General features: G+C 58.7%; 1 protein-coding gene across 1 annotated transcript; it reads left to right on the top strand.

Annotated features, from left to right (window-relative positions):
• Positions 1-276: 276 nt before the first annotated feature.
• Positions 277-12,497, top strand: FAN1 (FANCD2 and FANCI associated nuclease 1). The gene is made up of 14 exons (XM_056124348.1): positions 277-321; positions 945-2,255; positions 3,340-3,480; positions 4,388-4,589; positions 5,624-5,857; positions 6,822-6,953; positions 7,031-7,139; positions 7,897-8,016; positions 9,324-9,488; positions 10,266-10,416; positions 10,940-11,043; positions 11,511-11,705; positions 12,028-12,156; positions 12,298-12,497. The coding sequence occupies exons 2-14, from the start codon at positions 1,103-1,105 to the stop codon at positions 12,433-12,435; spliced, it is 2,973 nt and encodes a 990-aa protein (XP_055980323.1). The 5' UTR covers positions 277-321; positions 945-1,102; the 3' UTR covers positions 12,436-12,497.
• The last annotated feature ends 364 nt before the right edge of the window (positions 12,498-12,861 follow it).

The raw sequence follows: 12,861 nt of genomic DNA, 5'->3' as shown, positions 1-12,861 counted from the left end.
TGGTCAGGGACCATGAGGTCCGAGGGTTCAATCGGGTCTCCCGCGTGAAAATCCAAGCCATTAGCTCCATTTTCCGGACCCTGTTTATTCTCTTGCAGACGCTTACTAAGGGGTGAGCATGCTGGAGTCCTTTCCCGGGACATCCCTGCGGGAAGCAGCCGCCCTGGGCCACCAGCAGGGGCACAGGATCCCCTCTGCGCCCGGTACTGTGCAGGGGCAGGGAATCCGGGGATCGATCGCTCGGAGCTCCGCTCGTCGGGCTGCGGCGGCCGGGCGCGCACGGGGATCGGCTGGGAACGCCTGGATGGCGCGCGGAGCGGGGTGCGGGCGCGGGGTCCCTGCGGGGCCGGGGGCGGCGGAGCGGGCGCGGGGATCCCGCGGGGCTGCGGGGGCTGACTTAGGGCCCCCGCGGGGTTGCGTGGGCGGGCGCGGGGTCCCCGCGGGGCAGGCGGGGGCGGAGGACGGAGGGGGGCACCAGACAGAAAGGGTCTCCGCAAAGCCGCGGGCGCGGGAGAAGAGCCCCGTCTCGTCCAGTTTGGGGGCGTCCGTCCCTCACTGCCAGCCTGGGTCCGGGGCTCGAGGCTCTGGGGTCTCTGCGGGCCTGGGAGGCGCGACCACGGTGGTCCCTCCACGCCTCTGGGACTTCACCTCCCGGAGAAGGCGGGGGATACGGTGGCTCTTCCCAAGCTGCGGGAATAGGATTCCCACAGTCTAAAGCGGAGGGACCATCCGGGTTCAGAGAAAAGCCTTTGGGACGCCCCTGCGAAGGGACACACCGAGACTGCGCTTGGGCGCGGCCTGGAGCCTGGCAGGGCCCCAAGTCCAGGATTCCTGCCCCCGCCCCCACATTTCTCCTGCAACTGCCAGCGCGTGGCCCCCGGCGCTCCCCTGCCCAGCCCCCTTCGCATCCAATTGTGTTCTCAGCCGCCTCTGTTCTTCCCTAGGAGCCTGCCCCAGTGCACAGCATGAAGTCACGTCGGAACCCGCCTTTCTTGCCTTGGAGCCCTTCAGCGGCCGCACCCCAGGCCCTAGCTCCCTTCCTGCAGGCGGAGACTCCGTGCCTCATCGCTGGAAACTTGCAGTTTCTCACAGACACACACGCATGGCAGAAGGGAAATCTCCCCAGAAAAAGAGACCCCGGAGAAGTTTATCCGCCAGTAAAACTAAAACAAAGGGCGCACCCTCCATTGTCTCTTTTTTTAACAATGCGCCTCCTGCCAAGTTTGCCTGCCCCGTTTGCTGCCAGATGGTGCCGAGATATGACTTAAACCAGCACCTGGACCAGGGGTGTGTGGGCACTGCTCAGCCCAGCACCGTGGACCCCGGGCATCTTGGTTCAAGGACTTCAAAGGAATCCACCGTGGATCGGAGCCATGTCACCTCCAAACAGCCCCCAGCAGAGACACTAGTGACCCCTGGCCAGAGCGAATCCCCTCCAAAGGGCATCAAACAGAAAACCAGCCCCTACTTTGATCGTGGTAACTTGACATCCCCAAACCGTGACGAGCATGGACTTCCTAGCGTGACAGTCATCCCTCTGGGCAGTCTGTCCTCCAAACTGTCCAGAAGCTACCAAAAAAACAAGAGGTGCATCTCCGAGGAAGAAGGATTTGCCCAGGACAGCCCTCCAGGTGCATCTTCCACGGCCAGGCCTTGCGCCAGGAACGAAGAGAAGAATCCAGCTTGGGAGAACAGTTCACAGAAGGAAAACCTTGCATGTGATTCTCCAGGGTACAGCTCACAGGTGACGGTTGGGGAAAGTGCAGCTGTGTCCCCAAGGCTGGTGGTGTCTCCCCACACCCCTGCCTTGAGTCCCCAGCAGGCACCTGAGTCTCTCTCCCCACATTTAAATCTTGGGACTCAGCTCCAGGCTGCTTCAGAGGGTGCTCTGGCTGAAGTGGCCAGCTCAGACAAGGTGGGGACCCAGGAAGATGTTGATGGCATGGGACCTTCAGAAGCTCAGGCGCGTCTGGAACCTTTGGAGACGGATTCTCATAGCCCTGCATCTGGCGATGCCCAAGAAGGCCCTCTGAGAGGGGACAGCAGCTGCCAGGGTGGTGTATCTGGCCCTGGCCCTTTGGAACCGGTCGATGGTGATGGGGATCTAGGTGTGGCTAGGGTCGCCCCATTGGACCAGCCTTACTACCTGCAGAGTTTCCTCCTGGTGCTGAGGACCGTGTTTGAGCATGAAGAAGACAGGACACTCTTTGACGCACATGAGCAGGCCATGGTGGCCCGGTTCCACCAACTCTCAGGTCATCTGCAACCCTTTGCTCTTTCCACCCAAGTTTTGGAGCTCCTTTCACTGTCTTGACCGGGTGACCACTAGGGGGCACTGTGGTGCCCTGGCTGGGGAGTATCTACCAGGGGGTTTGCCCTCAGCTAAAGAATTATGGGGAGGGGAAGGGGCACAGGGCGGCAGAGAGAAAGCATGGACCCCCCAGTTTGATCCTGGGCACCATGTGGGATGTCGTCCCACCGTTTCCCTAGTACCACTGGGTGTGGCCCTGGCACCCTCATGGACTCACATTAAGCTGTCTTGATCGGTTAGATCAGTGATCACCAGGCGTGTCTCCCAGGCTCCCTGAGCATTGCTTGGGAGACCACCCCCGCACTCCTCCCCCCCAAAAAATAATGGTGTTTATGATTGATAACAGCTTCTACAGTATTCCACCTTACAAGTCAGATTTGGGGTGTAACAGAAGTAGGGTGACGTGGAGAAGTGCCCTTTGCACTTTGAAAGCGTCACACCAGTCAGCTTCTGGTTGGCAGTTTCCACGCCATCTGCTCAAACATGCAAGTCAGAGAAAAGCAACTCAGGGTCTGCAGGTCTGGGGACAGCTCTCCTTCACCTCCTGTTCCCCTCACCTTAGCTTCAGGCCTCTGCCTTTGTGAACCCGAAACTTGTAAGCAAAATTACTACATTTCAAAATAGAGGGTAGAGAGCTAGTCCAGTAGGGAGGGCGCTTGCCTCGCACACGGTGGGCCTGGGTTCAGTGCCTGCCATACCATGTGGTCCTCCAAGCATCTTCAGGAGTGATCCCTGAGCACCACCGGTGTGGCCCGAAACCAAAACACAAGAGTAGTAGCTGGCCGGAGAGAGCTGAGAAGGGTGGTGGGCAGGCGCTGCCTGCTGGAGACCCAGGACCCCTCCTTGGCAACCCATGGTCCCTAGCACTGCTCGGGGTGTTCGCAGATGAAGCACGACAGAAAGATTAAGCCGGTCTTCAATTTCTGGAGCTGCCAGGTGGGGCCCCGTTTCCCGACTTACACCCTCAGCCCCCCAGGTGCTCCCTCCCTTCATTTTCACATGCTCAGCATGTCTCCCCCTTTCTGCAGCGAGTGGGCAGAAACTGTACGTGAGGCTTTTCCAGCGCAAGTTGGGCTGGCTGAAGGTGAGCAAGCTGGAGTACCGGGAGATCGCGCCCGACCTGACCCCTGTGGTCCGGGAGCTGGAGCAAGCCGGCTTCTTGCAGACAGGTAGGCGGGGGGCGGGGGTCTGTGTGTGTCTGTGCTTATCTGTGTGTATGTGCGTATGTGACTGTATTTGTGACTCTGTGTACATTACTGTGTCTGTGTGCATTTGTGTTGTGTCTGTATGTGACTGTGCATATGTAACTGTGCTTATTTGACTGTGCATATATGACTACGTACGTGACTGCATATGTGACTGTACACAACTTTCTCTGTATGTATGTGACTGCGTACATGACTGGGCATACATGACTGAGTATGTGACTGTGCACATGACTGTGTCTGTAGGCATATATAACTATGTGCCTGGGTATGTGATAGTTTGTGTGCTATGTAACTGTGTGCTTATGTGATTTATGTGTGTGCATATGTGACTATGTGCATATGTGACTATCTGTGTACATGACTCTGCTTATGTGACCATGTCTGTGTGTGACTGTTTCTGTATATGTGCGTATGTCACTGTGTGTGCATAAGACTACATGTCTGTGTGTGTACATGACTGTCTGTACATACCTCTGTGTGTGTGTGTGTGTGTGTGTGTGTGTGTGCACGTGCGCGCTGTGTGACTGTGGTTCAGTGGTTTGTGTTTGTGTGATGTGTGCTGCGTATTGTGTGAAGGTACCTGGTGTGTGCTATGTTGTCTAGGGGCCCCAGGGAGTGTTTGCTGGGGGTGAGGCTGTGCAGGAGGGTCGAGCCTGGCTCTTGGGTCCCCTGTGACAGCCTTGGGCTGTGCTTGTGTGTGACAGCTATGGGCCATGCCTGTGTGTAGCGTACATGCGACTGGTGTGCATGCATGGGGTGCCAGGGATTGAACCCAGGTCAGCTGTATGGAAGGCCAGTGCCCTGCCTGCTGAACTCTCTTTGCTTCCCCTCACCCCCCAAAAAACTACTTTAATGTTCTACTTCTTAGAATCTGAGTTGCAAGAACTCTCAGAAGTGCTTGAGCTACTTTCCCTTCCTGAACTAAAAACCTTGGCCAAGACGTTCCATCTGACGAGCCCCGGTGGGCAGAAGCAGCAGCTGGTGGATGCCTTCCTCAGGCTGGCACGGCAGCCGTCCATCTGTGCCTGGGACAAGACCCGGCCTGGAATCAGCGCAGTCATTCTCAAAAGGTTTCACTGGTCCCTATGGTGGGGGGCTGAGTTAAAAATGGTGACTGCAAGGAGCTTGCTTTGCACTTGGCTAAGCTGGGTTTGATCCCAGCACCCCGTAGGGTCCCCTGAGCCCCGCTGTTTCGAAGTGAGAATTTTTCAAGGAGTATCCATCGAGCTTGTTTCCCAAATTGAAGAAGGGGTATTCACCCGAAGGGGCTACCAGCCTGAGCGATGGTCTCAGTGCCCTGCACAGCCCAGATTCAGACCAGGCCAAGTCTGGCACCGATTCCTTATCACTTCCTGAGCAGCGTCTATGCTAGTCAATTTTCTCACTAGCTAAAGCAGCACAGTTTCAGTACAAGGAGCCAGAGGTCAGGCGGTTGTCAACTTCATTGGGTGTAACTTGTCCTTTGAAGAGGGCAGTGTGTAACAGATGTGGGTTGTTTCCAGGGCCCCTGGCCTCAGAGCATCCCACCCCACTCTGTTGGCAGCTTTCTGCTTTTCTGCTTGCATGGGTCACCTCATCTCACAGGTGTGAGCCCTGAGCGCAGAGCCAGGAGTAACCCCTCAGCACTGCCAGGTGTGGCCCTAGACAGCCATCGCCACCAAAATAATAGGACTCATTATTTTTAAAGAAACACTGCCAACACTTCTTAAAAAGTTTATAGTGGGGCCTGAGTGAAAGCATAGTGGGAGAGCGTTTGCCTTGCACGCGGTCAACCTGGGTTCGATCTCTGGCATCCCATAGGGTCCTCCGAGCACCACCAGGAGTAATTTCTGAGTGCAGAGTCTCCTGGGCATTGCTGGGTGTGACACGCCCCCACCCCCATAAAGTTTAGAGCTGTAGTTGTTTTCTTTGGAGGGGGGTTTCTGGTGGTGTTGGGACGTCTCTCCATGCTGTTTGGGGGACTGTGCCATGAGGGAGGTTCACCCAGTGTCTCTGCTAAGCCCTCCCAGCAGTTCCCCGACCCCCGCCATGGCTTCTCCTGGGCTCGCGTGAGCTGGGGTGCTGCTGTCCCGGCCACAGCAGATCTTCTGCCGTCTGTTTTCAGAGCGAAAGCGCTGGTGGGAGCGTCCTTGCGGGTATGTCAGGGCCCTCGGGCCGTGTTTGCCCGCACCCTGCTGCTCTTCTCTCCTGCCGACTCCCTGGAGGAGGAGGATTCTGCCTGTGGTGGCCAGGGGCAACTGTCCACTGTGCTGTTGGTCAACCTCGGCCGTGTGGCGTTTCCCACCTACACCGTCAGCCGGGAGACGCGGATCTTCCAGGACAGGGAGGACCTCATCCGGTGAGACCCCTAAGACTCTGCTGTCCCCGAGTCACCCTAGGCAGCCTGCACTGTAAGGCTGAGTCCTCCGTTTGGCTTGTGCTGGCCTTGGGCCCCTTTGTCCATTTGCATGATGCTTGGGATTCACACTGCACCATGTGGCCTGGACGCACACCCAGGTGCGGGCTCCGGACTGGGGAGTGATGCCGGAATTGCTGCCTGTGGACAAGGGAGGAGGAGTGGGTAGGGGACCTGGTCAAGGCCGGAGAGGGGGGTGTGGAGGACAGTGGGGAGCTTATGATATGCCAGCCCAAAGAAGGCTATGTCAGGACTGGCTGTCACTATTGCCTGTGCCCTGTGGTTGAGACCGCTGGGGAGGGGAAGGGCAGAACTGTGGAACTGAGGGAGAGATGGACACTCAGGGCCTGAGTGACCTGGAGGGGTGGGGAAGCAGGGTGATGGGGGTGCAGAAACCATTCAGGAAGCCGCGAGACACTTCCACAACTCCTGACGCTCCCTTTCTAAATTGACATGTATGTGTGTGCGTGTACTGGAATGAAGGTGTGTGTGCACTGGGACGTGTGTGTATGTGTGTGCACTGGGACGTGTGTGTGTGTGTATGTGTGTGTGCTGGGATGAATGTGTATGTGCATTGGGACGTGGAGGGAGGGAAGGTATGTGTGTGTGTGCTGGGACTTGTGTCTGTGTGTGCCTGTGCTGGGACTGTGTTGGGGAGGTGTCAGCAACATCCGTAATGAGGCACCATGGCAGAAATGAGGCGCCCCAGCAGCCCTTTCTGCCGTGACCCCCTCCTGTCCCTGCTCTGGCCTTTTCCTTTAAACCCTGCTGGTTTTTCATCAAACCTGTCAGAGACAGGATCAAAGTGATGCCCCTACTCACCCTCAGATGAGGGGCTTTGCGAGGTGGGGGTCTCCCAAGCCCAAGTGCCCGTCCTCCTGTGAGATGCTCAGTGGCCTCCCTACAGGTATGCAGCCGCTGCACACCTGCTGAGTGACGTCAGCTCTGCCATGGCCGCCGGCAGCTGGCCCACTGCGCTCCGCCTCTCCCAGCGTGCCAAGGAGGACTGGACGGCCTTGAAGGACCACCCTGCCCTCAGGTGAGGGCACGCCCTGCTGCTTCCCGGTGTCCTCACGCCGCGACCCCTGACCAGGCGTGCTGTCCTTGCTCCCACAGAGCCCATGAGCAGCTGCCCGTCTTCCTGCGCTGCTACACCGTAGGCTGGGTCTACACCCGCCTTGCGTCTCGGCGTGTGGAGATCCTGCAGCGCCTCCACATGCATGAGGTCAGTGCCAAGGTCTCGGGGATGAGCTATGAGGTGTGTCGCTGCTGCTCCGCCTTTCCACCGGCCCAGGAAGCGCCCTGTGCCAGAAGGACTGCTTAGTGGGGCAGCCTCTGTGCCTGGGACTCATTGGTCGTGAGGACAGGGATGAACCCTGAAACCCCAAGTCCCACCCCTGCAGCCTGAGCCTGGCCTCTTCCTGAACGCCAGGTGTACCTGGGGGTTCCCCACAAGTCTCTTAGCTGGAGCCAGCCCTCAGTGCCTGGATCCTGAACGTGATCGTGGACCAGGAAAGGGGTTTTAATTAGCCATGCAGTCAGCCAAGGCCACATACGGGAACCCTGGGGTCATTTTCCATGTGACAAGTGGCATTTTACAAACACTGGCTGACACCAGGGTTCCCGACCCAGGTCCACGAGCCCCAGGATGCTCCTAGGCAGGCTGCTGTGGGGAATCTGTGTCCCCTCTGATGGTGTGCTGAGGAGGAGGGCTGGTTCTTTTCCTGATGTTTCACAGAGATGAACATTATGTGTGATGGGGGGTGGGGGTGAGCTCAGTGATCAGTGTGGACCCCTGGGCTGCACAGCCCCCTGAGCACCATTGGGTACAGCCATGTGCCCCTGGCACCCCTCAGGGGAGCCCAGGCGCCCCCCCAGCATTGCACGGCTCTTGCAGCGACACTTTCTTGGGTCCCGAGCTCTGTCTGGGAGCCCCCCCAAACAAAAATGAAATGGTGAGTCACCTCCTCTGTCGCTGACAGGAAGCCGTCCAGGAGCTGCAGAGTCTCCTGGCACAGAACGTGTATTGTCCAGACAGCAGGGGCCGGTGGTGGGACCGGCTGGCTCTGAACCTGCAGCAGCACCTCAAACGTTTAGAACAGGTAGATCGGCTCTGCCCCGCCCCTCGACAGGCCCCATCCACCTTCGTGCCCCACCCCTCCCAAGCCCCCACCCTCCACAGGCTCCGCCCACCCCACAAGTCCCACCTTCTTTCCTCCCTTCCACCTGCCTCTCCATTTCACTTAAAACCTGTGGGTGCCCTAAACATCACAAAGTAAAGTGAGGCTTTTATTACAAAACAAACTTGTGGGCACGTTCTCAGTGCCTCTACCATCCTGGCATTCTTTTCCAAATGCCCCATTCTGGAGGACTGGGGAGATGCCCCCAGGCAGGGCACAGGCTTTGCAAGGGGGATCAGTCTTGGCACTGTAGCCCTGCCACCAGAGACTCCTCTGGGAGTGGCCCCCCAAACAACCTCTTTTTGTGTGGCTTTTCCACTCCAAGGGGAGTGTCAGGGCGTTGCCCAGTCCGGTGCCCACAGTCTCTGCCTCTCTCTCTGTGTGGGGAGTCAGGGTCTGGGAGTTAAGGAGGAGCAGAGGTGCCATGTGTCTGTGTGGGAAGTGGTAATAGATTCCTCCGCTAGCTGCCCTCTGCCCACACTGCTGTGAACCAGCTCCCCGCCCTGGGAAGTGGTGCTGAAAGCCCTTTTTGGGCGTCCACTTCTGGACACGAGCAGCCAGTCTCATCGCTGGCACTCTGAGGGACTCTGAGCTGGGCGGGCAGGTCTGCCCTGGCAAAGGCACTATCTCACACATATGGAGCTGCTGTGGTGAGCAGGCCAGGGGCACCTGCATCCTGTGCATGTCTGCGTCAGTCCCAGGCTCCTGCCAGCCTTGCCATGTCTCTGCCTGTTTTTCCAACAGCCCCGGAGGTAACTCTGGGTGAGGCGTGTGGTAAAAACACCAGTGGGTGTGGACCGGGATGAGCTGCCAAGTTCGCCTGGTGCCAGTGGGCTGCCAGCTGGGCAGGCTGCTGTGAGCGGAAGTGCCGGGCCACCAGGGCAGCTGGGCTGGCCAGACAGTACCAAAGGGTTCCATGCCGTGCCCGCTTTCTTCCAAGGGAGAGAAGGTTGTAGATTTGCGCCTTCCTGCCACTCTGCACACCATTTCCGCTCTGAACCTCGACTTCTCTCAGATGAGCAGGATGCAGCCAACCCCAGCCATCTCAGCCCGGGCCCCTTCCTGACCACACCAAGAATCTTACCAATTCAGTTGCTTGTGCATGGGGGCATTGGTGCCTGGGGGAACAGACGTTCCTTCCTGCCCCACACCCGCAGCCTGGGCCCCTGGGGTGAGTCCCCGGGACCAGGCTTCGTGGCACCCTGACGGTGGGACCCACCCTGGGCCAGGCTGTGGAGGTCATTGCAGCAGGCCTGGCGGACCCAGCAGTGCGGACGGGTCATCGCTTGGCACTCTGGCAGCGGGCTGCACGCCTCAAGGAGTCTTCGAGCGGCCGCAGGTTCCGACAGCAGCTTGGGCAGCTGCCAGCAGTCACTGTGCAGGATGTCAAACATGTGAGTCAGCCACACCCTTTGACCTTAAGTGCTTGGGAGCAGGATTGGAGGGGCTTCACACCAGGGGTGCTCAGGGGATTCTCCTGGCTAATGCTCAGAAATCTTCCCGGCAATGCTTGGGGTTGGGGAGAATCTGGGTGGGGCCCAGGATTGATTGAATAGCTCATTTTGCTGCCCGCCAGCCTGTGATGTCCATGATCAGGGAGCTGGAGCCATACCACAGTGGGGAGGGCACTTGCCTTGCACGCGATTGACCCAGGTTCGGTTTTTTTTTTTGTTTTTTTTTGCTTTTTGGGTCACACCCGGCAATGCACAGGGGTTACTCCGGGCTCTGCACTCAGGAGTTACTCCTGGCGGTGCTTAGGGGACCATATGGGATGCTGGGGCTCGAACCCGGGTCATCCACGTGCAAGGCAAACGCCCTACCCGCTGTGCTATCGCTCCAGCCCTGACCCGGGTTCAGTTCTTGACTCCACATACTGTCCCCTCTGCCTCTCCAAAAGTGAGCCTTGAGTGTAGCTGGGTGTGATCCACAAAGAAAAGAAGGGGGCCAAGATAGTGCAGGGTAAGGGGCTGGCCTTGCACACAGCCAGCCCTAGTTCGATCCCTGGCATCCCCTGTGGTCCCTCAAGCAATCAGGAGTGATCCCTGAGCACAGGAGCCACGAGTCAGCCCTGAGCACCACCAGGTGTGCACCCTTCATCCCCCCCAAAACGAAAAGAACACGATGCTCTAGGATTCTCTCAGGCCATGAGCTCACAGCCGCCTCTGTGTCAGGTGACCATCACGGGCCGGCTGTGCCCGCAGCGTGGGGTGGCCAAGTCGGTGTTTGTGATGGAGACGGGAGACCCTGCTGCCCCCGCCACCGTCCTGTGTTCGGTGGAGGAGCTCGCTCTGGCCTTCTACAGACGCAGCGGCTTCGACCAGGGTGAGTACAGGCTGAGGGTGCCCCCGTGCATGTTGGTGGGCATGGGTGCCCTTCCTGTGCCAAGGCCCACAGCCCCAGAAAGCAGGAATATGGGTGCTGGGTGGGACAAGGGAGTTGAGAGCCACAGGCTTCTGGGAGGCCGAGAGACCCTGCTCTCACCTACTTCAATCCATGCCTTCATTTGCTTCTGGGTAGGACTTCTGGGGGCCACTCCCAGGAATACTTCGCCAGCCAGGCCAGCGACTCAGCATGAGGAGCGTGAGGATGTGGTCGATTTGGGTCCCATTATCACCGGGATTGAACTGGGGCAGCCCACGTCCTCTCTTGGCCTGAGTCTTAGGTTTTGAGTTTGATTTCCCTGTTACTACTAAGATGTTTGCCCTCAATAGTCACAGATGTGCACAGAGAATGAGAATGGCCTCTAATAGCTTCAAGGGTGAACTGGGAGGTCGGGCAGGTTGTGGGCCGGAGCTGGCGCCGCAGGTGGCTGAGGTGGTTGTTGCTGTGCATGCCCTCATCTCAGGCATCCATGGGGAAGGCTCCACCTTCTGCACGCTCTATGGCCTCCTGCTGTGGGATGAGATCTTCATGGATGGGGTCCCAGACGTCTTCCGTAGCCCTTATCAGGTAAGGCCAGACTCCAGGATCCGCTCCGTAGGCCATGGGTCTGAACCACCCCCAAACTCACCTCTTGGGCCCTTTATGTTTTGGGGTCAGACCTAGTGGTGCTAAGGGCTCACAACTCTGCTCGGGGGCCACGTGCAGTGCCAGGATTCGAACCAAACCAGGCTCATCAGGCACCTTAACTTTGTGCAACCTCTCCAATTCCTGATTTTGGGGGGGGGGGGGGGTTGTGGGGACACACCCAGCTGTACTCGACGTCACTCCTGGAGGAGTTCAGGGCTCAGGAGACCCTATGGGCTGCCGGGGATCAGACCAATGACTGTCCTGGCCCTCAAGCTGCTTTCACTCTGGCAGTTTTCTCCTTTGAAGGAAAGGGGGCATGAGCACCCACCCACTGGGACCATAGCCAAGTGTCAGGGGTGGGGGGTCGTGTGGTCTCAGCCCTGCCCACCGCCTCCCCCATGGCACAGGCCTCCCCACTGGACCTGTGCACTGACAGCTTCTTCGCGAGCCGGGCAGCAGCCCTGGAGGCCCGGCTGGAGCAGCTGCACCGTGCCCCGGCCGAGCGCTTGCAGGCCTGGCTGGCAGCCACGTGGCAGGCCCAGGAGGGCCGGGCAGCATCGGTGGTCAGCTGGGAGCGCTTCGCATCCCTCCAGCAAGCACAGGTGAGCGCTGTGCCAGCCCGTCCGTGTGTATGAGCTGCATGTATGTGCACACGAGAATGCACGTGTTCTCTACACATGTGTACAGACACATGCGTGCAAGCCCACCCAGATGTCATTCAGGAACTTGTCAGTGTCCCCTGCCTTGACCCTTGACTAGGCCCTGGCACCCCCCAGTCCCCCTTTCTCAGTGGCTGCCGAGGCCCTGCGGGGCGGGAGTATGAGTGGGGAGGGGAATTCATGCCCCCAGGAGCCCCGTCTGTCCTTGCTGAGTTGTACCAACTGATGTCTCGGGGTGCTGACGGCTGGACTGGTGCCCTTGCAGGACCTGGTGTCCTGCCTGGGGGGCACGGTGCTGAGTGGCGTGTTCAGGCGCCTGGCGGAGGACTTCCGGCACTGCCGAGGGGGTCTGCCAGACCTGGTGGTGTGGAGCTCCCGGGACCGTCGCTGTAAGGTGAGGAGCAGGCCGGTCAGCAAGCACTGAGCAGGGGTGGACTGCACACTGCCGGTGTGACTCCCACCCCAAAAGGACCTCCGGCATCAGTGACCCCAGCACCCTTTCAGGTACATGCTAACTACGCGCCTTCTCTTCCAGTTGGTGGAAGTCAAAGGCCCCAGTGACCGGCTCTCCGCAAAGCAGATGATCTGGCTGGATGAGCTGCAGAAGTTGGGTGCGGACGTGGAGGTCTGTCATGTGACTGCAGTGGGCGCCAAGGGCCACGGGCTCACGTGAGCTGCAGGCCAGACGCTGTGGTCTACATTTGACTTCCTGTCATCAATAAAGCAGGCAGTCCCGACACAGCTGTGTCTGCTCTGTGCCACCCCAACTCACAGGGTAGGGAATGAACCTTTACTGAAGGGGGCGGAGTGGTGCTCCCACAGGTTCTGTGCACAGGGAACCACGTGGAGTGCTGGAGGTGGAGACCTTAACCACTATGTTCTCTGGCCCTCATGGCCCACCAAGGCAGCTGGCAGAGAGGATGCCAAGATTTCAGTGAAATGGGTTTCAAGGTGTGAGGTATGGGGGAGAGGGGAGCAGATGGAGTGTTTCGGACATCGACCGCTCCAGGGGACAAAAGCCCACCTTTGCTTGGACAGCACTGGTCAGGGTCAGTTAAGGCCTACCCACTGGGCCTGCTGTCCCTTCTCGGAATATAAA

This window comes from Sorex fumeus, unplaced genomic scaffold (assembly GCF_029834395.1).
Source record: "Sorex fumeus unplaced genomic scaffold, SorFum_2.1 ptg000051l, whole genome shotgun sequence".
Classification (NCBI taxonomy): Eukaryota; Metazoa; Chordata; class Mammalia; order Eulipotyphla; family Soricidae; genus Sorex; species Sorex fumeus.
This window is presented reverse-complemented; position numbering and strand designations above follow the sequence as displayed.

Bases quoted from the DNA above. Each gene is read 5' to 3' on its own strand.
- FAN1 (XM_056124348.1), top strand. From the start codon at position 1,103: ATGGCAGAAGGGAAATCTCCCCAGAAAAAGAGACCCCGGAGAAGTTTA. The intron at 7,140-7,896 runs GTCAGTGCCAAG...TGTCGCTGACAG, and splicing joins AGCGCCTCCACATGCATGAG to GAAGCCGTCCAGGAGCTGCA. The intron at 8,017-9,323 runs GTAGATCGGCTC...ACCCTGGGCCAG, and splicing joins ACCTCAAACGTTTAGAACAG to GCTGTGGAGGTCATTGCAGC.